Source organism: Myxocyprinus asiaticus, chromosome 36 (genome assembly GCF_019703515.2).
Source record: "Myxocyprinus asiaticus isolate MX2 ecotype Aquarium Trade chromosome 36, UBuf_Myxa_2, whole genome shotgun sequence".
Taxonomy (NCBI): Eukaryota; Metazoa; Chordata; class Actinopteri; order Cypriniformes; family Catostomidae; genus Myxocyprinus; species Myxocyprinus asiaticus.
This window is the reverse complement of record NC_059379.1, coordinates 36633149-36655359: the sequence shown is the minus strand read 5'-3', so window position 1 is coordinate 36655359 and position 22211 is coordinate 36633149. Positions and strand designations below refer to the sequence as shown.

Here is a 22211-nt window from a genome sequence, read left to right as displayed (position 1 = left end):
AATATAACATAGTTTTGATGCAATTAACCATGGTGTTACTACAGTAATATGGTGTTAATATTGTAACCATGTTTAATTTTGTGGTTACTATGATTTCTTATGAAAATACTATTGTTGATACTAGGATTACGGTAGTAAAACCATGGTTAATTTTTGTACGGGAAGGTTAGGGTTAGGTTTAGGGGTAGGGACTGGTATAGGGTTTCCACCCCTGGTGTTATACTTCCACTAGAAGATATAGTCTCTGACATTTAAACTAAGGTTAATAGTTGTCCTCTATGTGTGCTGTGCAGTGATATACAGTACACAGAACTGTGCACAAATGTTTCTAAAATGTTACTATATTGTGTATTTTAGTGCAACTGAAATAAGATTTGGGCCAGTAAGCATTAAGCAACCACCTAGAGACAACTTAGTATAGTAACACCCTAGCAACCTCCCAAAACACCCTAGCATCGTGTAGGCAAGTTTTTTGCAAGTTTTGCGCAGGCAAGCACCACTCAGATTTTATTTAGAAAATGTATACGTTTAGTTGTCTCTTGATCCTCATGAATATTAATTAAACAACAGTATTTATGGATTAAGCAGAAACAGATGTGTTAAAGACACACACACACTTACATAGTTACACATAATCTCAATTAGTTTAAACAGAAGCAGTCAGGGCAACAGGTGACAGTGCACTAACAGAACTGAAGAATAGACCTTTTTCACAGACTGTGATAATGCATTTCTGCCTAATTTATCAGTGTAAATCTTGCAAGTTTTTTTTATATTATACATTTTTTTAATATTAAGTGTAAATTTATATTAAGTGTAAATTTATAACATTATGCTTTGTGTTATATTACCCTGGAATTAGTTTAAAAAAACGAATTACCACAGCTGCGAGAGGCTTTCGATTATAGCTGCTGAGAGAGTGACAGTAAATTTGGCATCTTCTCCCATTTTACTGTCTTAATCCACCGCTCTCTATTTTTTTTTCCTCTTCTAGAAAGTCATTCAAACGTAATAGTGGATTTTTTCTTTTGTTCTTGGAGCAAATAGGTAAGTGAAAATAATATTTGCTGTGATCTCCCATTCACTCCCATTCACTCCCATTCACCGCTGTCGAAGTTTATCCTGCAAACGTTTACTTCCACATTCCATAACCCGGAGTGTGAAAAAGGTCTATTAGCTCTATGGCTGTGCAACTGCGGTGATGGTTGCCTAGCAACACAGGAAATCCCAAGAGCCTCTACTGTTTGAATGGACCAAAGGAACTAGAAAATTGGAGAGTAAATCTTGTTAATAGTGCTGTTCTGTGTTTAGGCATGTAATTTTGACATGTTAATTGATGTTCTTTAATAAGTGACTGTGGTGAACATTATTTGTGTACAGTAGACCAGTTTCAGCTTTGGACAATCTGTGGTCAGCTTTTAGAAATGTTAATGGTCTTTCCTTTTTTGTACGCACATAGATAATTACAAGAGGAAATATTTGTGGCAGTGATTGTTCCTCAAAAAGAGCAATTTCCATTGCACCTGGTGTAGAGAAAAGTGCAGATTCAGAATCAGAAGAAAGTCATTTGGAATATAAATGTAAATAATGGCATAAATGATGACATTTTTCATTTTTTCAGTGAACTACCCCTTTAAATAAGTAATTTAAAGGGGTTGTTCACTTAAATGTTTTATTTGTCAGTATCGATTGGCAGTAAGTTACAACCAATCTATACTGGTATATGAAACATCTTGATTTGTTCTGAACTGGTGGGAAGTGAACTAAAAATGGGTCACAGGTCTGTTCTGATAGGGTCGCAAACATCAGGGAAAAACAATGCTAAAGGTAAATAATTTGACAAACAAAATGAATGAGCAAAATGAAGGTTCTGGGTCCTGTAGCTAAACCAGTTGAGAACCACTGTACGAGACCTTTTGAGGTCAAATTACACTTGGTCCAATCTAAGATTTATAAAGGTCTTGTCACTGGTGTTTTATTGTTTTAAATTGTCACTTTGCTTTAAGTACATGGATTACATCACCGGTTTTCATGGCAACGGTCCTTGGAGCTGCACACATGGGTAAAGCTGTCACACACAGTGTGAAACATAAGCAGAGAGGTCACGTCATGTTTATGAATGAGACAGTGAAAAGAACAGAGGAGCTGAAGATGTGTTCACTTTCTCACACACTCCAGCAAACACATGTTAAAAGAACAGATAATCATACCAAATATAGTCAGATTTAGGATATCTGTGTCAAATCTATTAGAATAAGAAAAAATATAAAATATAAGGATAATATATATATATAATTAAATAATAAAAACAAAATAAAACAATAAAATACTAAATAAGAAAAAAAGACTGAGACCAGTTTAACTCTCAAATTCATTATTTTCCAAAAACACATCAGCTCTAATGTATGCCAAATTCCTTGAAATGATAGTTCACCCAAAAATGAAAATTCTCTCATCATTTACTCCCATCCCAAATGTGTATGACTTTCTTTCTGACGCAGAACACAAATGAAGATTTTTAGAAGAGTATTTCAGCTCTGTAGTTCCATTCAGTGCCAGTGAATGGTGACCAGGACTCAGAAGGTCCAAAATTGACATAAAGGTAGCATAAAATCCACATGACTCAAGTGGTTAAATCTATATCTTCAGAAGCAATATGATAGGTGTCGATGAGAAACAGATCAACATTTAAGTTCAAATTTCCACCTTTGACCAGCCCCACACCAGAATGTGGAAGTGAAAGTGGAGATTTATAGTAAAAAAAGGACTTAAATATTGATCTGTTTCTCATCTACACCTATCATATTAATTCTGAAGACATGGATTTAACCACTGGAGTGTGGGGCTGGTCAAAGGTGGAAATTTGAACTTAAATGTTGATCTGTTTCTCAAAGTCATACACATCTGGGATGGCATGAGGGGGAGTAAATGATGAGAGAATTTTCATTTTGGGTGAACTATCCCTTTTAACCATTTTTTTTAACCATTAACTACTATGTTTATAGATATTTTTTGCAATGTCCCATTTAATATGTTCAATGAATACCCATGAATACATATGTCTGCATAAACTATGTTCATTATCTAAAACTGAACTCTGTACTTATTGTATTTAGTGATGTTTATTGTTGTTGTTTTTGTTACTGCCAGTATCCTACAGACAATTAGTATTTAAATGTACATGTACATGGCAATTTACGACATTTATCCTATTTTTCTTATGACTCATGAAGAAGTGGAAAAACTCAACTCAAATATCTCATAAAAGCAGTGCAATAAAATGGATGTTAAAAGTCTTAGAAATGTGATTTAAAAAAATGTCTTTCCTACACTATGTTTATGCTATAGGGTCTTTATATATTTAAATATTATATGTTTTTTAAAGACTTAAAGTTGTGTGTGTGTGTGATATATATATATATATATATATATATATATATATATATATATATATATATACACTATACAGAATAGAAAATGAGGGTTAATTCATTTTAACATCCTTTTAAACAACATAAACAGCTGATGTCCTGCTCTCAGCGGTGTAGCTAGACCCTGGCTGATAGGGCTAAAGCCCTGGATCTTTTGTTAATAGCTCCAAATGTTTTTTTTTTTTTGTTTTGTTTTTTTTGTGATGAAAAAAAAAAGTAAGGCTTTATGTTCATTACATCAGCGTACTAAATCAACAAGGCAGGCAGCAATTCTAGCTTCAAATGTAAATGAATTCCGATCAGTGAGCCCAACTTGCATTAACTGACAGTGCGCACTTTGACTTTTACCTGCTGTTCGTGTTCGAGTTCATCGGAAGAATCGTTATGAACGCCTTGTGTGGGAGTTTTCTATTTTCTCTCACGGAGGTGCAGCTTTTCTGTATCAGAGGCACTGAGGTTTTATTATGCAAGCCTTATTTCTAAATATATAATCTATAAACCTAATTTCTAATCTTCATTTGTTTTTAACAATCCACACACCAAGTCGATTTTAATGCATGCACCAGTCAGCTTGTTCGGTTATTTAGTCGGGAGTCAGTATGTGGGAATAAAGAATGTTTATTGCAATGGTATTTCCTCAAATGCAATTCAAAATAGCAGCACAGTGAGCTATAAGCCTAAAATGCACAATACAAAGGTCTTAAAATGATAAATCTCACATTAAAGTCAAACAAAAATGATCAAACTGTTACTACCTGTACATGCGCTCTGCCCGTGCTGGTTCACATTTCCGTGCCTTTTTGGGGTGCCTTGATTTTTAAATGGTTTAAAATCACATGACATTGAACTTGTCTAATTATTGTACTTAATCTGCACACCAGAGCAAAAGGGAAAAAAACACTGTCTTGCTCTTTATCAAGCGTTGAAACTTTGCTTTGTTAAAAACAACCTGGAATCATAAAACCCAACGCAGATGTTTTGAGATGCATTTATAAAAAACAGTTATTGTTAACTTTACTTGGTGATCCCACGATGGCATTTCATTGCCACTTTAAATAAAACAAAAATGTAATAAAAAAAAAATACAATTTTGATAATAAAGTCATAATATTTTGCGAATAAAGTCGTAGCATTATGATTTTAAATTTCGTAGAGAATAAAGACTTAGAATAAAGTCAAAATTATTAGATAAAGTCATAGCATTTTGATATTATAGTCATAATATTCTGAGAATAAAGTAAAAATGATTCGAATAAAGTCATAGCATTGTGAGAATATAGTATATTAGAGGGAAAAAAATCTCAATATTAGGCTAAACAGAGCGTCGTTATCAAATCAATAGAATGGACGCTGAGCCAGCAGCATCATTAATGCAAGAGATTGATATGGAGGATGTAGTTAAATCATAGGCATTCTTTAGTTTAGAATTTAGCAATGAAGAAATCCTTGGTCTTTCAGCGCATCAGCACAGAGTTATTAGTATCCAGACTCTGCAGCGGTTATGTAGGAAATGTAATTTATTCAGGAGAAAGAACCAGACAGATTCAAGCAGTCCCGCTCGGCGTTGTTATTGGATTTTCCTCCCTAAACAATAGGCTACTGTAAATGAGGGGATGTTACCACATACAATGTCTTGAAATGGACCTACTGTATATAATTCACAGCAGTTCCAATTATTTTTCTCTTCACTTGAGTGTAAGCCTATATCTGGCGCCTCCCTTGACAGACGCCCACATGTTGAAAACTCCTGTGCCAATGCACACAAAGCTCACAAAAACTTTCCAGAAATTCAGCTCTGTTTCATAGCCAAGTTATCTCCCTGGTTAGTGATGTTGTATGTAAAAACCCAGACACTCCACTTTGCTGCTGTCCACCACATCACTTTCCCTTCGATTTATTTTCTAAATATTAAGACTTTAATCTCATAATGCTTCCACTTTCTTCTCATAATTTTTAATTTTATTCTCAAAATATTATGATAAATTACAATTGCAAATTTAAATTGTTAAATGACTTTGATTTTATTGTTAGCGTTTGTTTCTGCACAATGAACAATAAGCCGACAAGTTGTAGGGGAGCACGGGGCACAAACTAACTGGGGCTAGTTGTAACACGTGGTTTAAACGTTTCCACAAGCTGGTAAGACGAAACTTCATTTGTTTACTTGTTGCCATATTAACACTGTGTAGATAAAAAAAAAAATTTGCGGAACAATTCTAAAAACTTTGGAAGATATCGCCAAAAGTTCATTTTAAAGTAGCAAAAGTAAAAATTCACATGTCATCTCTGTTTTTACCGTTTATTTAAAATGAGGCAAATTTGGTATCATTTTAATCTCCAATCTTTTAGCTAGCATCTTACATAGTCTTTTAATTCTCAGACAGCCAGCAGAAGTGATCAGCCAGGTTTAAATCCCAGTTGCGCGGACGGGGCACGTTGTAACACTGCGTTACAATGTGCCCTAATTACAAAAAACTATATGCAATTCCATGCAGTCAGATACGTAATCTACATAATTCCCCTTAATGCGTGTGTGTGTGTGTGTGTTCTGTCATCAATCCATGCATTATTTCGGTCAATGCTGTGGCTTTGTTGTGTATTTATTGACAAGTGTCAAAATTATTGTAAAGTTAATAAATGGCTTTTATTGACATGAAAATTTAGTTTATCTTCTAGGCTTTTTACTTAGATCAGATACAGTTGTTAGAGGGGGATTTTAAGCTGTTATATGGTCTTTTTACAATGTGCCCCTCACCATAGGCAGGGCACGTTGTAACATTTCATTTACTTTTTTTCTAGGTAGATTGCGAAAAAAGTATATGCTGTATTCATGAAACAAGACCACATACGTGTAATAGACACGTGTGAAATTAATGTGAAAAAAGAAAAATACATTGAGCCCCAAGTACATTTACACAAACTTAAGAAAACCAAACATTGTTCGTTTGTGCCCCGCTCTCCCCTAATTTTTGCTTTGATCCACAATTTAAATTGTGTGCCTGATGTTTGCTCATATAAAGTTCTGAACAGGTGTCAGTGTTGTGTGCTTAATATAGGCCATAATTGTTATTTGACAGGTAGGATGGTCATTTTAAAAGTCATGGAAGGAAGGATTCTTCTTATTTTTATATTATAATATGGCATGTGGACTAAGCCCCGGATGTCACTGAAGTCTAGCAACGCCCCTGCCTGCTCTTATAATAAAATTACAGTGGTGTTGCCATGGTACAGTAATGGTATCAGATAGTAATACCAGCCTACGTCTATGTATACCAACTGAATGACTGCCATTTTCATGTGCCATGCATTTACAGGCTAGCCTTCCTCAAAGCATACTGTAATATTACGATTACCCCATGTCGAAAAAAAGAAAAGAAAAAGAAAGCAAGGTACTCTCTGGTAAGTGTGTGAAGCTTAGAGAAACAGTGACATTAGTGAAAGAAAACAGTCCGTCTCATTTTTTATTAAACTCTACCGCGCAGAGTGGTGTGATGCGCTGCCTCGCTTTCATGAAAGCTTTCCACTCACCTGTGATGTCTGACTGCGTGAAATAAAGCAGGCGTGCACGTCCGTCCTGTCGCGGTCGATCAGCTTCTGCAGACACTGGTCATGATCATGTGCGCTGAATTAATGCTAATAATCCATTGGCTCTCCGATCATAAAGAAATTCGCCTTGCAGTAAAATTAACGTGACTGATGCAGCACACACACCTGACAACAAAGCAAGCAGTGGGTCTGATAGGTACTGGAATATAATCGCGCTGAAACACTTTAAACAAGCTCATTTGCTCAAATAATCTCTCTATAGCAGATAATTAAACTGAGATTTAAACCATGTATGTATCCGCTTTAAATCATGTGTCTGACCGGCGGCGACGCGCTTTTGTTGTATTGAGATGCTGTGAGTCTTAAAGCGGCAACACACTTCACGCCTCACTGCGGACCCCACCACATCACCTCCGCTGACCTGTCTCAATCCTTGAAGCCTTTACAGCTTTAAGACCAATTCAACATATACCGCAGTAACTCTGCTTTCACATACTGTTAAATGACATCCTATTAATAATAACCAGAAGTTATATAACACTGTTAAACATCAATATCTTTGGAATAAAAAACAGATGTTGTGGATGGTGTCAGATGGCATTGCATATGGTAGGCCTGCATGTTTAAAAATATGGTACTTTTTTATAAGCGGAATACTTTTATTCCTACATCTTTGTTTACACTTTAACAATTTTGTTCTTTAAAAATTAAAAAAAATAAATAAATAAAAAAATGGTGCTGGCTTTACATTCCAAATGTAGATAAATTGTTCAATTTCTCCATCTATTGGTGAAGAGATGTACTTGTTCAGACTGTGTTGTAATGTAATGCATTTTTATAGTTTCCCCCCTGCGGTCTATTCTTATCATGCTAGAAATTTTTATTATTATTATTATTATTATTATTATTATTATTATTATTATTATTATTTTATTTTTACAAAACATTCTTAATTCAGTACCATTTTCCACCCTCTTTCAGACCCTTAAAATAAAACGAACAGATTTGTGCAGTTTAGTTTCAATATATTATATTTTTTCACAGGAAAGGAAGTTTTGAGTTCTTCAGTTTAAAGTAAATTTTAACCTAGTAAAAACTCTTTTATCTCAAAGGATTAAAAAAAAAAAACAATCCTTATAATCCCCCTTTTTCTCTTTTTCTCTATAAGAACATGTGACAGAATGGATGATTTACATGTTAAATGCATAAATAAAGAGTAAGTCAAGCATTCACCATTCAATTATTCTTTATTATTGTCCATTTCTTTTTGTAGAGAATAATAAATTATTTACAATTGTCTTTCACAAGTCATATAATAAACCATAAGAGGAAAAGAGGGAGAGAGAGAAAGTGAGAGTGAGATAAGTACAGATCATGAGGTGTTTTCGGAGTCCTCATTTTAATGAGGGTTTAGCTCATGCTGGTTTCTGCTGTTCGGTAAACTTGTTTATTATCATAGAGATGGATGGATAAAGGAAGAAAGTCAGTGCACCATCCACAGAGGAGAGAGGAGTAGCATCACCATAACAAGCTGTCTTCCATACTGCACAAAAACAAACAAACAAGCAAACAAAAATATAATTATCACAATAAAAAAGGGCTTTCTTGAATATCCATGGACTGTTTGTGATAGCAGATGCATTAGTACCTATGTAATACACATAAATATAATATGCAATGATACAAAGTTATACAAAGTTATAAGAGCAACCCATATGTTCTAGCATGTTTCCTCATTGCTCACCGGGGCCTGACATCCTGCTCATCATCGCCAAAGAGCAGCTCAGCCACAGCAGCCTCAGAAGTGGACCTCTTCCCATATCTGAAGAACGACAGAGCACACATTCAACATGAGTCCGATTTTAATTCAAACTAGATCTTTGCATCTGAAGAATATGTGAGTGGTGCTTGCTCCTGCAAAACTCATGGCAACAATGCTAGTAGTAAGTTGTTGTTGTAAGATATAAAGTCTTGTTTTCAGAGAAATCTAACACAATTTTCCAAGGTGGTAAGAAAAATAAACGTGTTTTTCCATTGAATAAAGTTTCTGTTTCACACCGCATTGACAATAAGCTTTTTTTTTTAAGCAATTTTTTTATTATAATTTTTTTTTCAGTAAGATAAAATATCATGTCATTTTGATTCTAGAGTAAATTAATCTTGTTTAAGGAATGTTTAGATAACCTATTTTTACTGGAAAACAAGACAAAAATACTCAGTAAGAAATTTTTTTTTTTACAGTGTCCATTTGCATTATACTCAAACCAAAAGCTATAAACAGTGATTAAACATCCTTTTTATTCTTCGTGAGGTAAAAATTAAATTGCTTTGAAAAGTAATGGCACACCTCTCCTCAACAAGCCACATATATGAGGTATCAGTAATGTTTGTAGCACAAAAATCAGTCATTTAGTTTTAAATTAGGGGTTTGTTCAAATACATAACCCTTAACAATAATACTAGTGATGCTTGTCTAAGCAAACACCACTAAAGAAGATTCAAATCCAACTTCTTGATTTAGCTGAAAGAGTGTGACGTCCAAGATAAATGTAGATCAGTTCTGTGGTCTAAAGACATTCACCACTCAAAGAAAAGAACAAAAATAACAAGATCCCCATTTAATTGTGGTTATTTGACGTTAAACTTGTTGCAGAAAATATCAGGGTACATCTCTAGCACGCATCATCAGAGACAATGTTAATCCCACTTAATAACAATCTATCTTAACGCACAGCAGAATAATGAGGGGTTACGTACAGGTTGAAGGATATCTGGCAACCCAGCCCACCCCCTTGCACATACAGTATGTGAGCATTCAGATAAATACAGCCTTTTAAGATATCTTTGAAGGTGCTGTAAGCGATTTTGTCATGGAAAAGTATGCAAAAAATGTTCCTACTCTCTTAAAGATACTAATGAAATAAGTGTCTCACCGGTCTCTGTGACAGCTGTAGACATTGTAAACAGCAGATAAAAATGTGTCTGCGGACACTGACGCTTTTCACCTGTCAATCATTTTGCTTGTTCTCATAGTGTTGTATTTAAAGCGGATCATTGAGGCTATGATTCGTAATGTTTGTCCGTTGGGGGCGCTATCATGCCACTGTTATATTTGACAGCCACAGGAACAAACAATGCTGCTCTTTTGCTTGGTTTTGGTCTCAAAATTATCTTTGGAGGGCGGGGTTTTTGGGATGAGGGGGCGTGGCTAATTCAACAGCTCAGTCACGTGAAAGTTTCGGAACTCTAAAATCGCTTATTACAACTTTAATTACTCTTCAGTTCATTTATATCTGAAATCCTTTTCCAGATATTTTAAATACCAGATCTAACATGTAGAAATACGTTTTCAGATATCACAAATTAGCATTTTTACTAGTTGCAATTCAACTGTTGATACCAGAAATGGAAATTGGAATTTGTAATAATGTAATTATTATGTAGAAAGAAGTACAAAATGTGTTTATTTGTCATTTTAATTAGTAAGAAATGTATAATAAATAGAAAAGAGTAAATGACAGATCAGTTTGTAATTCTACAAGTGAAAATTCATTTACAGTACAGGTATAAAAAATACAGCTTTTTCTAACAGAATGTGGTTTTCCACAAGTAATGACATAATTTTTTATATCAAGCATTAAAGTTTTTACTAGTGCAAACTAATTACTGATATCACAAATAAGAATATCAGGGATTAGCATTGTAACAAGTGAAAAATGAATTATAGATATCAATTCGATTTACCATATTCAGTTTGGCTTGCCATAGAACCATAGTATATATCAGAATACCTTGAAATGTCCATCTGATAATATAACTGTAACATGGTACTGCTACAGTACTTTTTTGTAAGGATGTAAACAAATTTAGGCAAATCAAATAGACTCAAATAATAACCCACTGACTGGAAAATGGGGTATAACGAGATGATTCACAGTAAATGATGCCACTATGATATGATATGAGAGAGAGAGAGAGATGTGTGCTAGAAATGATGCCATTAATATGTGCATCATACTCTCCATTATGAGATTATGGAAATTTTTGTTTGGACATTAGCTGTTTTCCACTCTTTTGCCACAGCATCATGGGGTTCATTATAACGTGGCATGACAGAAGACATTTTAATGTACAATGGGCTTCATTCACGAAACACAAGCAGAACAAATTTCTGTGTAAATCGTTAACACAATGATTACACAGAAGAATCTGATATGTGTAATGGTAACATTTCATAATAACTTAATTTACTAAGTCAATAACAAACACTTAAAATGCTTAACAAAATCGTATGTTTCGTGAGATTTCTAACTATTTGAATGTTCTTTAAGCCAGTGGTTTTTAAAAGTGTTCAAACAAAACTGGTCAGGATTAACCACGATTATTTTTATTCTACTGACAGCCATACTTTTTAACAGTAACAAATAAAAAGAATTCTGAAGACAGTCTACAGATAAACAAAAAAAGTGTTTATCTCTCCTTCATTTCAATGTACATACTTTTAAGAATAGTTTGTCTTTGTGTTTTCTATCTTTCCAGGACATGTCCGCAATCTACTTACGTTTACATTCATTTCTTTAGCAGACGCTTTTATCCAAAGTGATTTTGTCTTTATAATCTAACGCTTCCCTATTTTTCTCTCACAGTATAAATGGGTCATTATATGTCAAAATACTCTTTATAGCTGCCTTTATATCTTAGGAAAGGGGTCCCTCACAAGGGGATCATCATATTTGGGGGTCCTTGGCAGTGTCAGAATTGTATTTTTTTTTAAGTGTCAATAGTTGCTGCTGGATTTGTTTTTCAGGGGAATTTTCTAACCATTTAAAACTAACTGTGTCTCATCCGTTAACTTGAATTTAATACAAATTCATACAAATTCTCAAATTTAAGAATTTATTACCTCTTTCCCTAAAAATTTAATCAAAATCAACATATACTGTATTTTATGCCATAATAGTTATTGTATAAATAGGACTATAATAGAATATTATGAACAATATCAGATTTTACTAATAAAAACAGAAAGATTTATTATGAGGGCATTTTTTGCCCCAACATTTTAAAACTCTGGGGCCTTTTGTCATTTTTGGTGTCATTGATATCAACAAGTTTAGCAATGAATTGTTTAGTATTAAGTAACATAATCATGTTTTTTAAGTTTTTCATGAAAATAATTATGAAGCAAGGCCGTAACCACCATAGACATGAGGATTGTCGATCAACAGGGGTTTATCAATAGGAAATGTTTAAACTTTGAAATTACTCCTCCCAAACTTTATATTTGGTTACATCCTTGTTATAAAGTGTGACCAATGAGACCCTGAACTCAGTGAAGTGCCAAGAGTATGATTGGCATAGAAGTAATTAAGTCTAAACTGAAGGATTTATCTGCTATCTGCTGTAAAAAAAAAAAAATAAAAAAACTTTTTTTGTCAAGTCCTGACAAGTAATTGAAAAAATATTATTTAATATGATATAATCATCCTGGCTTTATTGGATTACACCAACGAAAGTCATGTTTAAGATCAAATAGAAATAACTCCTTAAGGTAACAATTGCATATATCCACTTTTTACAGTGTATTATGAGCACAGATATGCATTGTCTCACCTCTGTCGTGTGATGAGGTTGATGTAGTGTCTGAGTGCAGTGTGGTACTTGGCCATCTCCTCTGGACCCACGTCTCCTGCTGGAGGTTCTGGTTTGGGTGGGTAAGCTTCAGCCGTACTGCTCAGACACACTATAACACAGAGCACAAGAGCAGCCAGCACGGTCCAGGACCTCATGGTACTTGCCATCTGACATAAACATAAGGAAAACCTTTGAGATTCATGCAAAGTCAAATGTACTTTTGGTTCAGATGTACTTTCTAGAGCAAGCCCAAAAGTCTACAGTACGTACAGAATGTATTTAACACGTACAACTGAACATTTCTACACAATGCAAACAGTTTTGTCAAGTTCACTGAGATCACATGAATACATTTTGTAATGTGCTATTGAGCTGTCCATGGTCCTGAATCTGATGGTATCATAAAACACATGAAAGCTGGATTAAGTTATCAAGTGTTAAAGTCTATTTCAGAATCTTTGTTGTAAAGATTGATATAAGCAGCATGAAACTTACTCTGTATAGATGTTCGGTCCCTGAAAGATTGTGAAGAGCTGATGTTAGTTGTTAGCGTTGATCTGATCTCTCGCTACAGATCAGGGGTCTTTTATAGCTCATGGGACCACAGAGGGAGGTGCAAACCCCACCCAGCACTTACACACAACCAGAGTGTTAATGAAAAACTAATGAGTCATGGGCACAAGCATTCAAACCCCATGATCTGAACGTATCTGAGCTGTTTTTAACATCAACAAGAGCGGTGATAGGAATAAAATGGAATGAATTAAGACCAAACTGAATCTACACTGGGGGGAAAAAGTTAAAATGTGCTTTATGTAGTAACATCCAAAGTGGTTTAGTTCAAGTCCAAAAAGATTATTTAAGATCACCGAATCAGCCTGAATACATTAGGTTATACAGACCAAACTGATTTTAAAGGTTAGATCAGGTAGAAATAGCAGGTTACCACTTTTTATTGTTTTTTCAAAATACAGACTGTCCAGATCCAGTTACTTTTTCTTAGTTTCCACTAAACTGTTTAAGATTAGCAGTTTCATCCTTTAAAATAAAATAATGAACCAGATAGAACCAGTTCTGGATGGGCATTACTTTCCAGCTGTTTTAATATACACAATAGGAACATCAATGATGTCTAAATTTGTGTTCTTAATATTTTTTAATATATAGTAACCATTTTTTAATGCACTAAAGTGTAAGAGGCCATGGTATATTGTGAATATAGTCTCGGCTAAAGGGCGTTGTTAGGCCATCACACAGTGGAGTATTAACAATATAGCACAGCCTCAATTATTAACTGTAATTAACCATCTCTGCTGAAAAAACTACTTAAACCAGCCTAAACTGGTTTGCTGGTCATAGATAGTCTCCCAGCCTGGTCAGGATGGTCTGTTCACTGGTTTTAGAGAGGTGTTTTGGATAATAAGTCTTGTCAGCTGGTCAGGTAAACCAGCTGAGCACCAGCTTCATCATGCTGGGAGATAAATCACCAACTGAAACCCACTAAGACCAGCAAATCATCTTAGGCTGGTATAACATGTTATTTTTCAGCAGTGTAACTATCCACAGTTTTCATGACCAACCACTGGGTGGCGCCATGATGTGGTTCCAGTCTCCATAAAGCTAGTGTCACAGTAGCTGACTCTAAACAACTTGATTTTAGCAGAGGGTGACTCACTTACTGATCATTTGCTGAGACCTCGCTCTCTTCAATCGGAGGTATGACTCACTTGCTGTTTAAGAATGGGGAAGGGGTGACAGACATACCGACTCTCTCTCCAATTCCCTGTCACATAGAGCTTGTCAAAATAACATCAGGAGTTCCACATGAACATATGCAATTGTAACAGAGTGATTTAGATTTAGTGATTTGATTCATGGAGTAACCACTGACGTAGGCATGGGCCTGGACCCACCCAAATTAAACCCAGGCCCACCCAGAATATTAGAGACTATTCTTTGACTTCAAATATAAGTTTATAAAATAGTTTAAAAATGCATAAATTCTGATTTCTGAAAGTGTGAAAGATTTTTTAAGTGCATTTATTTAAAATTTGACTATATAAAATACGAATCGTTGCACATTACCATCCATTACATCATGCGCATTATCTTGAGTGGGCCGCCTTGTCATGATGGAGCAGCTGAAAGACCTCATTGCTTAGGGCAGAGTTTTATTTGCAAGACTAGAGAAATTGTACCTTGTTTTTGTAAATGCTGCCAAGTGATGCAGCAGAATAGGTATAATATCTGATATAATGAGGGCTGAAACGGCTGCGGCCCATTCGCCACCAGCCTCCGCATTCATGGGAGCACCCACTCTCAAAACTGTTCTGGCAGATTGTGATGGCCCACTTTAATGTCCAGCTGAGGGTTAAACACTTCCAAATGTCAAGGGCTATGTTCGAAGAATTGTGTGCCACGGTCAGACGTTTTGTTGGGCCAGTCACATCAGGCTATCACACACTCATAACATGTGCACATATGTGAACAAAACTGTTTCCATCACCTTAATGTGCATTTAAACTAATGAAAAACTCTAGAAAATCCTCTGCCTAGAGCATTACATTTTAAGTGAATGTCGAGAGTTTATTCACATATCAAGCATTTTCATTCAGGATTTCTAATGCACAATTTCAAAATGCACATATAAATAGTTGGATTTAAACCCAGTCAGTGAGTAAAGAAATTGCGTTCAATAAAAACAGACTGGTGTGCCTCCTCTTTCTGATTGTATTAGTCATTTTGGTGAGGGAGAACCAAAGAAATTACACTTGGAGGCAGAACCATTAAGGATTGCAATCTGTGTTTGTGATGCGGCTGAGTGCAATTGGTGATGAAAACATTCAGAACAACATGATGTCTTGTCAGTTCTTCAGTAAAAGAAGAAGCTCAATGGGAGAACACAAGCGGCTGCCCCGGTGACAAAACAATTATTTAGTCATGTTTAGCCAGCTTCATATTAGACGATTTTTCCAGCGATTTCAGGCATAACCTTTATTTACATAATCGCCAGTAAGGCTGTGACGGTATCAAATTTTCATATCACGATAATTGAGGAAGAATTTATCACTGTATACGGTAATATCACGGTCTTGTATTGATTTACAAATCGGGTTGAAAGATAAATCAACTTTATTGTGGTTCTTAATTACCAGATTAGTTACTTCTTTTTTTACTTTTTCAATTAAAAGATCACAAAGGAAGTAACTTTGGAATGATCAAACCATATATAGATTTAAAGAGACATGGAGGCTTTCAAAAGTCTGAGTCTAATGCTTCTGTTTTGCCTTTATCTAATTTATTACGGTTTATTTTTCTTGTAAATAAACAAGTAGCAACAATGGTAACATTTTGAGGGAGAAGTTTCTTTGAAAAAGAAACATGAATTTTAGAGTTTCCTAGTAATTTGGTATGTCTTCCTGTAACTGAAAGAGTTAGAGTGTTGGGAATGTTGATTTATTGATGGAAATGCTACAGTGCATTCAGAAAAATCTAAACAGTTTGGCTAATAGGTTATCTAGAAATGTTCATGGTATTTTGAAGTGCTCACGATAACAAAATTGTGCATATTAATTATCACGGTACACCTTATTATTGAATATTGGCAAAGGTCTAATCGCCAGCCAGTAAGTGAAAGTCAGAGCCCACATAAGCGTCCTCCAGCAGTACGTTGTTAATCCCTTGATGGTCGGGACTCCCTGATTAATTAATGGCTTTGAGAACTGGAAAAGCAAATCAAAACTGTTAGAAAAAATCATTCTGTCACCTGGGCGGACTCTTGTGGTCTCGTCAAGTGACCAATGAGCTTCTTTTACTGAAGAACTGGCAAAACGTCATCCTCTGATCTAAATGTTTTCATCAGCGATCGCACTCACAGCCGCATTTGATCACAAACACCGACTGTAATAATAATAATTCTGTCACCAAGCATTTTTCTGGAGTTCTGGAGTTCTCCTACACTAAAATGACTAATAAAATCAGAAAGCTATGGCAGATCTGTCTGTTTTTGTTGAACGTAAATCCTTAACTCACTGAAAGATGCATACAGTTTTGCTCAAAAGTTTGCATACCCTTGGAGAATTGGTAATATATGTACCATTTTTAAAGAAAACATGAGTGAGCAGGCAAAACACATTTCTTTTATTTTTTATGGGATTCATATTCAACTGTAGGTTATAACAGAATAGCACAATCATAAAACAAAACATGGCAACAAAGAAAAAAATGAAATGACCCCTGTTCAAAAGTCTGCATACCCTTAGTTCTTAATACTGTGTATTGCCCCCTTTAGCATCAATGACAGCGTGCAGTTTTTTGTAATAGTTGTCTATGAGGCCCCAAATTCTTGCAGGTGGTATAGCTGCCCATTCGTCTTGGCAAAATGCCTCCAGGTCATGCAAAGTCTTTGGTCGTCTTGCATGAACCGCACATTTGAGATCTCCCCAGAGTGGCTCGATGATATTAAGGTCAGGAGACTGTGATGGCCATTCCAGAACCTTAACCTTTTTCTGCTCTAACCACTGGAGGGTCAACTTGCCCTTGTGCTTAGGGTCATTGTCATGCTGGAAAGTCCAAGAGTGTCCCATGCGCAGCTTTCGTGCAGAAGAATGCAAATTGTCTGCCAGTATTTTCTGATAACATGCTGCATTCATCTTGCCATCAATTTTCACAATATTCCTCGTCCCTTTAGAGCTCACACACCCCCAAAACATCAGTGAGCCACCACCATGCTTCACAGTGGGGATGGTATTCTTTTCACTATAGGCCTTGTTGACCCCTCTCCAAACTTAGCGCTTATGGTTGTGACTATAAAGCTCTATTTTGGTCTTATCACTCCAAATTACAGTGTGCCAGAAGCTGTGAGGCATGTCAAGGTGTTGTTGGGCATATTGTAACCGGGCTTTTTTGTGGCATTGGCAAGTAAAGGCGTCTTTCTGGCAACTCGACCATGCAGCTCATATTTGTTCAAGTATCGTCGTATTGTGCTCCTTGAAACAACCACACCGTCTTTTTCCAGAGCAGCCTGTATTTCTCCTGAGGTTACATGTGGGTTTTTCTTTGTATCCCAAACAATTCTTCTGGCAGTTGTGGCTGAAATCTTTCTTGGTCTACCTGACCTTGGCTTGGTATCAAGAGATCCCCGAATTTTCCACTTCTTAATAATCCAAGGTTTTGGATATCTTTTTATATCCTTTTCCATCTTTATAAAGTTCCATTACCTTGTTACGCAGGTCTTTTGACATTTATTTTCTGCTCCCCATGGCTCAGTATCTAGCCTGCTCAGTGCATCCACGTGAGAGCTAACAAACTCATTGACTATTTATACACAGGCACTAATTGCAATTTAAAAAGCCACAGGTGTGGGAAATTAACCTTTAATTGCCATTTAAACCTGTATGTGTCACCTTGCCTCGAGAGGATAAATACACAATCAATCACGCACTTTCACAAGGTTAAGCTACTCCATGAATCGCATCCTAAATCACTCTATTACAATTGTTTATGTTCACACGGCACTCCCGTTGTTATTTTGGTGAACGCCACGTGACAGGGAGTCAGTGAGAGACAGTGGATCTGTTCCAAAAATTAGTGAGCTGCCTCCAGAGGCAGCACTTTACGGCATCATAGGCGCATTCCCAATGTGAAGGCTGTTCCAAAAGGTAGGCATCTTGATTATGCTGCCTCCTAATATATCTCATATTGGCCAAATTCTAAAGTATCATCGTATGTATCCTACCCTGGGTAGGCAATCCCAGAATGCACCGTGATGAACTCAATAAAATAAACTCAAGGTGGTGGACGGACCAGGATACATTTTTATTATAAATATACTTATAATCTATTCACTACTGAAAGTGTAGAATAGTTTAATATCATAGAAAATTACTATTTTACCCTAAATGTTTGTGTGCTATGCGTATTTATGCTCATTAGAGTATTGTGTCATTCCTGTATTGAAATCAAATCAAATCTTTCATTAGCTGTGCATGTTACCGATGCAGAGTGTTTCAAATCGGTCTCTTATGTGGCTCCATTTTAGTTAGGATGCTGCCATAGAAGACAGCTGTCTATGTAGGCAAGAGACAGCGAGGCAGCTCACTAAGTTTTGGAACAGACCCGGTGTGTCTGTCACCGCTCCACCATTCTGAATCGGCAGGTGTGTCATACCTATGACTGAAGAGAATGAGATCTCTGCAAAGTAAGCATGACACGCTTGGCTAAAATCAAGTTGTTTGGAGTCAGCAAGTGTGATGCCAGCTTTTGATGTGCTTTTCCAGTTGCTTGAACCTTTAACTCAGCGGGGAGTCCCGACATCACAGGATTAACGACCTCCCGCTGGCAAATGCTAATAGGATCTCCATCTCTCACCTACTGGTTGGCGATTATGTAAATGAAACTTACATCTGAAAATCGTTGGAAAAATCAGATATTGTGATGCCGCCTTAAGAAGCAATGTTAAAACCAAAACAAGCATTCCAGACGGAGACCAACAACCATTTAAAGTGTTAGCTGGGTTCATCATATTCCGTGAAAATGAGTTCAGGCACAGCTTAAGAACTCGAAATAGTTAATGATATCAACTTAACTATCCTCAGGACATTGCTTCATGTCATCTACCCACACGGGTGAGGCACTGTCAAAAGATGGCCTTCTCAACTCTAAAGTATCGGCAGTATGGAGGCACATATTTTTTATTTGCCAATTTTTACAAATTGAATTCTCTAAACATCACATTACCTAACCCTAAACTAACCTAACCCTAACCCCAATGCTTAAAACATATGCAAATGTGAGTCCAGTTTTATTGAATTGCTTTATGTCGTGCCTAAGAACACCCTGCATGTGTGATGTGTTGCTTTATTTTAAAGACTGGAAGTAATTACAGTTCAACAGAGCATCCTCTAGAGGGCTGGCATTCTACATTCAACTAAGTAAAAATGCAATCTTACTTCGCTATTGTCTTACAATCAAGAAACCAGACATTTGTTGTCCAAAGGAGGTGATAAACTGGTTCGTGTGGGTATATATCTGATCAGCTTTGTAGCAAAGGTCTGAAAACGTGCTTTTTCATAGTTAAAACTGAGATGGGGGCATTTGATGAAAACAATTTCGCTCATTCGTTCAGAATAAAGACCCTAGAAGTGAAGGGGGGTGAAAGTTAATTATACAGCATTGATTGCTAAATAAGGCAGGAGGGGTTTAATCAATAGTGGTCTTGAAACGGCTCTGTTAACTATAGCCAGAGGAATAAATCTTGTTTTTTAAATTAGACCACCCTTGTCTTCAGGTGGACAATTTATACATATTGACTAATAACTTGGTTCTGTTTCAGCGTCATTATTCGAAATCAGAGATGGGAAAATTAAATTATAGGGTAGACATTTCCACTGATATTAGGATAAAATATTGTTTTTGAGAATTGCGAGGCATGTTGTCACACTACAGATGGGTAAGTTGGAATCTGCTATTTAACAGCCTTTTTTTTTTTTTTTGGCAAAATGTAAAATACATAAATGAATAATAAGTTAAAAATTAAGTCACAAACAGTACAACAATTAATGAAACATCAAAAGTGTAAGAGGTGACAAACAAAAATATCAAGCCATTGTTTTGGCTGACAAATATTGTAATTAATAAATTGTATAAATGTATGTCTATGTCAACTTGTCCAGACCAAATATTTATGCAAATATATCCTTGTTTCTGAGAACACAGTAAAAATTTTCAGTTAAAATCAACCTTCATTATACAGTTGACCCTTGCCTTAATGCATGCCACTGTGCTTTTAATGTGTTCACTTTTGACCCAGGTACAGCAAAAATCTATTGTAATTTTAGTACAGAGGACAGAATTCACCAAAAAATATTCTAATTTAAGAGGGTTTTGAACTAAGTGTTTGAAACCATAAAAAAACACTGCTAGAGAAAAAAGACATTTGTATATTGAACCTCTGTCTCTTAAAACTTAGTTACTTGTGACTTAGCCCTTGTGACAACCTAACCGTGTGACAACTAGGCCCGGTCTCCCATATATTTATCTTAGTGTAGTCTTTACTTTAATTTAAAGTCACAGTTTTCCATCTCATGAACACATCTAGTCTATATCCCAACCCTCATAGATTTGTTGACTCACTTGTATTAGATTAAAGCTTCACAGGAGAATGTCAAACATCAGTTTTCTTTATTTCTTTTAATCAATATATTTGGCATTTCACATGACTGTATCACACACTGTAAAATGTGGTAACCTGCAATTGTTAGCTGAAAGGCTGTCATTGCTTTCTGTAGAGACCCCAGTGGTAGTCATTCACTGTGAGGTCATAAATTTTCAGCAGTAGTCATATAAGTATGAATCTGCAAAACATTTTTGAAATAAATATTGGATGCGCCTCATCTTAAGCTGTTGTAAAAAGATAAAGGTACAAACACCTGTGAATGCACTTCAGATTAGTTCCGATTTAACTTGATAAAAAAACTAAACATTTTAAACCACCCTATATGGTATGCAGGTCTAAGCTGGTTTAAGCTGGTTTGACCTAGTCTCTCAGTCTGGCCAGCTGAAAAGTCCAGCCTGATCTCATGAACATTATGTGACTGTGGCAACATTTGAAATGAGAGGTAACCAAAACAGACATCCTTACCCTACACCAACACCTAAAACTAACCGATAATGTTCTAAAAGCAAATGTGACATGTAAAGCAAATTTTCTGAGGCAACCATGTCATTTTGTGTCACTTCTGTGATACTTTCGTCTCACATGTTAGGTTGTGTGCATGGCCAATACTATAAAATGTAGATATAGTAACGTTCATTTATGAGACTAGGTTGGAAAAGTGCCCTAAACCTCTCTAAAACAAGCATACGGTAACAAGCTTTAATAACAAGCACTATGCATTAGCTATTTACTAATTAATCTTTTGCAGCTTAACCATTCCTGCCTGGAATAAGTTTATTATCATGTATGATCATAAAGTATATGACAAAGTATATATAAAGTATGATTATCATTTTTTTGGATGTCCAATTCTATCAGGTGGCCCTGTTAGATACAATTTCATTGATACATTGATTCATTCTGCCTACTACTACTATTCTTCATTCAAAACTGAGTAATAAACATGTCCTTTTGAAATTATATTCTTCCAACATGTTATGAATGCAACTGTGACAGGTAACATAAATATATAGTTGCATTTAAAAGCGCGTGGGCACTTTTTCCCAGAGCATCCGTAATTACAAAATAAATTGAAGTGTAAATCTTCGTGTCATGGCTGATCATAAAGGAATATGGAAACTGCATATGTCTAAGTGGTGGCCTGTATTTTTCTTTTTTCATTATATTTGGAAAACTACTGTTAGTCCATAAAATGTATGTAATATTTTTCTTTTATTTATTTATTGCTGATTTGTATTGAATTTTCTCTTCTAGACTGAAAGCAGCAGAAATAAATAATAAACATAATTTTATGTCAGAATTTCTGTCCTGTAGGTTTAACAAAGCAAAATCGAAATCTTTCCACGTACCCCATGTGGTACACATATCTGGTATCTGCTTTAGAGCATATTTTTAGCAAATATATTTTTGTTATCAATAAGATC

At 35.6% G+C, this 22211-nt stretch overlaps 2 protein-coding genes across 4 annotated transcripts in view; both read right to left on the bottom strand.

Moving 5' to 3' along the window:
- Positions 1–7309, bottom strand: part of mpp2b (MAGUK p55 scaffold protein 2b) — a 123313-nt gene extending 116004 nt beyond the window's left edge. For all 3 annotated transcript variants that reach the window (XM_051674486.1, XM_051674487.1, XM_051674488.1), the window contains exon 1: positions 6960–7309. The gene's annotated coding sequence lies outside the window, so the exon portion shown is untranslated. The remainder of the gene's footprint in view (positions 1–6959) is intronic.
- Positions 7310–8212: 903 nt separating this feature from the next.
- Positions 8213–13148, bottom strand: pyyb (peptide YYb). Its single transcript, XM_051674594.1, has 4 exons — positions 13107–13148; positions 12591–12778; positions 8722–8799; positions 8213–8520 (listed from the first exon to the last, which is right to left on the bottom strand). Exons 2-4 carry the CDS (start codon positions 12776–12778, stop codon positions 8496–8498), a joined length of 291 nt encoding a protein of 96 aa, XP_051530554.1. The 5' UTR covers positions 13107–13148; the 3' UTR covers positions 8213–8495.
- Positions 13149–22211: the final 9063 nt, after the last annotated feature.

What these genes read in the sequence shown, in the direction of transcription:
- pyyb (XM_051674594.1), bottom strand. Translation starts at nt 12,778, where the DNA reads ATGGCAAGTACCATGAGGTCCTGGACCGTGCTGGCTGCTCTTGTGCTC. An exon ending in AACCTCATCACACGACAGAG is followed by an intron (nt 8,800 to 12,590) that starts GTGAGACAATGC and finishes GTCGTTCTTCAG; the next exon opens with ATATGGGAAGAGGTCCACTT. An exon ending in GAGCAGGATGTCAGGCCCCG is followed by an intron (nt 8,521 to 8,721) that starts GTGAGCAATGAG and finishes GTTTTTGTGCAG; the next exon opens with TATGGAAGACAGCTTGTTAT.